The sequence below is a fragment of the Penaeus chinensis genome, chromosome 2 (assembly GCF_019202785.1).
Source record: "Penaeus chinensis breed Huanghai No. 1 chromosome 2, ASM1920278v2, whole genome shotgun sequence".
In the NCBI taxonomy this organism is placed as follows: Eukaryota; Metazoa; Arthropoda; class Malacostraca; order Decapoda; family Penaeidae; genus Penaeus; species Penaeus chinensis.
Genome location: NC_061820.1, coordinates 27,834,585 through 27,837,084, shown reverse-complemented (window position 1 = coordinate 27,837,084; position 2,500 = coordinate 27,834,585). Strand labels below are relative to the sequence as shown.

Here is a 2,500-nt window from a genome sequence, read left to right as displayed (position 1 = left end):
TTTTACTACTATTACTGCTACTACTATTTTACTATTACTACTTCCACTATTACCGTTACTGTTGCTACTACTACTGCTATTACTACTAATAATAATTTTAACAATGAGACTGATGATAAAATAAGATACTCTTTTTTTTTTTATCTTATTTGTTTCTTCCTCTATCCCTCCCCGTTCTTTTTATCACCCCCTCTCTCCTTACCGATTTTTGTTTCTCTTCTCTCCTCCCCTTACCAATATTTCTCTTTCTCTCCCTCTCTAGCTCTCTCTCTCTTTCTCTTTCCTTCCACACAACATTTTCATTCCGGCCACAGTACCCTAAGCACCCTCATTCATAAAACATGTAATAGCAAAAGACTTTTATGTTCGCATTCTTTATATTCCTCCTTTTCGCTTTGCAACACTACATTTTCATCTCGGCACATGCATAATGTACACTTAAATCGATGTCATACTGTTTACCTCGCTTGGTATTGGTGACAGCATTCCGTCTACTCATTACCTCCCCGTCTTTTACGACGCGTTCGTTCACAAATCTCCTATAACAATGCGTGTTCAATATAGATCTAGTCCGCATGGTGCATTTGTGTGTTAATTTGTATTCACCTCGTTCTTACCAACCGTTCCAGTGTAGACATGCATGTATACAGAAATGTAGCTACATATAGATGCTAAAATGCCTCGACGTGTACTACACATGCGTAAATGCAACGATACAGATAGATTTTCTCACACACGAAGACCCACACCCTCACACACCAATGCATCCCCTATGCACATACTAGACATGCACAATTAAACAAATATCCGCCTAACTCTCCCAACAAAACACATGGTTACAAAAATAATCTAACATGCTCATGAGAGCGCACCTATATACATACACACTGCACAACAAAAAAGGAATAAGCTATAAACAGAAATACATACAAACATAAAGATTGCATGCGAAACACGTGCAAACCAGACAAACACACAAATTCACAGACACACAAACAGAAAACTGGATCAACACACAGAAACACCATAGCATCGAAATACACAATCACTCCACTGCTCCGACACAACAAAACCACACAGTCGACACGATACAAACATACAAACGCAACAAATACATACACATAAACACATAAAGTTCCCATACCTCGGCCGGGAATTTAGCCCCGTCGATCTGGTGCTCTGAGCCCGTGACGTTCGAAGCTCCGAAATGAATGTAGAGCTCTTCGAAGCGGTACTTGTAGACCAGAGGACCTCCTGTGATGTTCACGTGATGCTTCGAACCCTTCTCGACGCGGAAGATTACGCTCTGGCCTGTGTTATAGAGGGTGCCCGATATCTGTAGAAAAAGAGAGAGATGTAGAGGTTAGTTGAGATAAAATGGTTTGTTGGTTTGAGGTGAACGCACACATACACACACACACACTCACGCGAAGACACACACATGTATGAATACACGTGTCTCTATGCTCCCTATCTACTCATCATTCTATTTCTCAACAAGCAAGCAAATGGCATAAAACAAAAAGACGGCCAGAAAAAAGGGTAAAACAAAATCCTTTGACCAGATTCACGCCAAGGAACGAACATATATTTGAGTGATGATACGCATCCCCCTTCTCCCCCCCCCCCTCCCCAGAGCCGAACCACCTGACCTCAACCCCCCCCCCCCCTCCTCCTCTCCACCCTGCCCCCGGATACAGTCCCTAATGACACAGCGAGGATTCAAGCCTCAGCGTTCACTCCGCCAGCGCCAGCAAGCAAATAACTTGACACACGCCACTGCGCCCTGCCTCACGGAATACCGGGACTTATTGGCTTAAAATTGTAAAAAAGAAAAAGAAGAAAAAAAGGGAAAAAATATTTTCTTAGACTTTGGTCAAAAGAACAACAGAAGAAATAAAGAGGAGAAGCATATGCTCATAAAACAATTAACATTAATAAAGTTTAATTCAAGATGGGTATAGATAATGAAAGAGATGGGCATATAAAGATAAAGGTATAGATAGGTGTATATATGCATATATAGGCCAACAAACACACACAAACACACACACACACACACACAGACACACACACACACAAACACACACACACACACACACACACACACACACACACACACACACACCACGGTCGACCCTCATTATCATGCAAAACTTCACGTGGATCTTTCCCTCCTGCCAAGATTATTTGGGAGTCACGAACGATTCCTGCGGCCCGACACGCAGGCTCGCTCCACACCACACCAGATCACACTACATTATACCACATCACATCGCACTGTACCGCATAGTGCCTCGCCTCATAACGATATGATCTACCACAACGCCGTATTATGCGCATTACTGTGTCATATACTGCATTATGGTTCACTGCATAGCTATGTTTAGCACATCACACCATGACACGCCAAACCGAATTACATTACATTTTGCTGTGCATCACACCACATTTATGACTCACCAGGCCACACCCTAATACATACTATACAACACCACAC

General features: G+C 42.4%; 1 protein-coding gene across 1 annotated transcript in view; it reads right to left on the bottom strand.

Moving 5' to 3' along the window:
- LOC125034549 (carbonic anhydrase-related protein 10-like) overlaps window positions 1–2,500 on the bottom strand; it is a 141,607-nt gene that overhangs the window by 21,702 nt on the left and 117,405 nt on the right. The window contains exon 5 of the mRNA XM_047626433.1: window positions 1,145–1,336. Within this exon, the coding sequence (XP_047482389.1) occupies window positions 1,145–1,336 (192 nt within the window). The remainder of the gene's footprint in view (window positions 1–1,144; window positions 1,337–2,500) is intronic.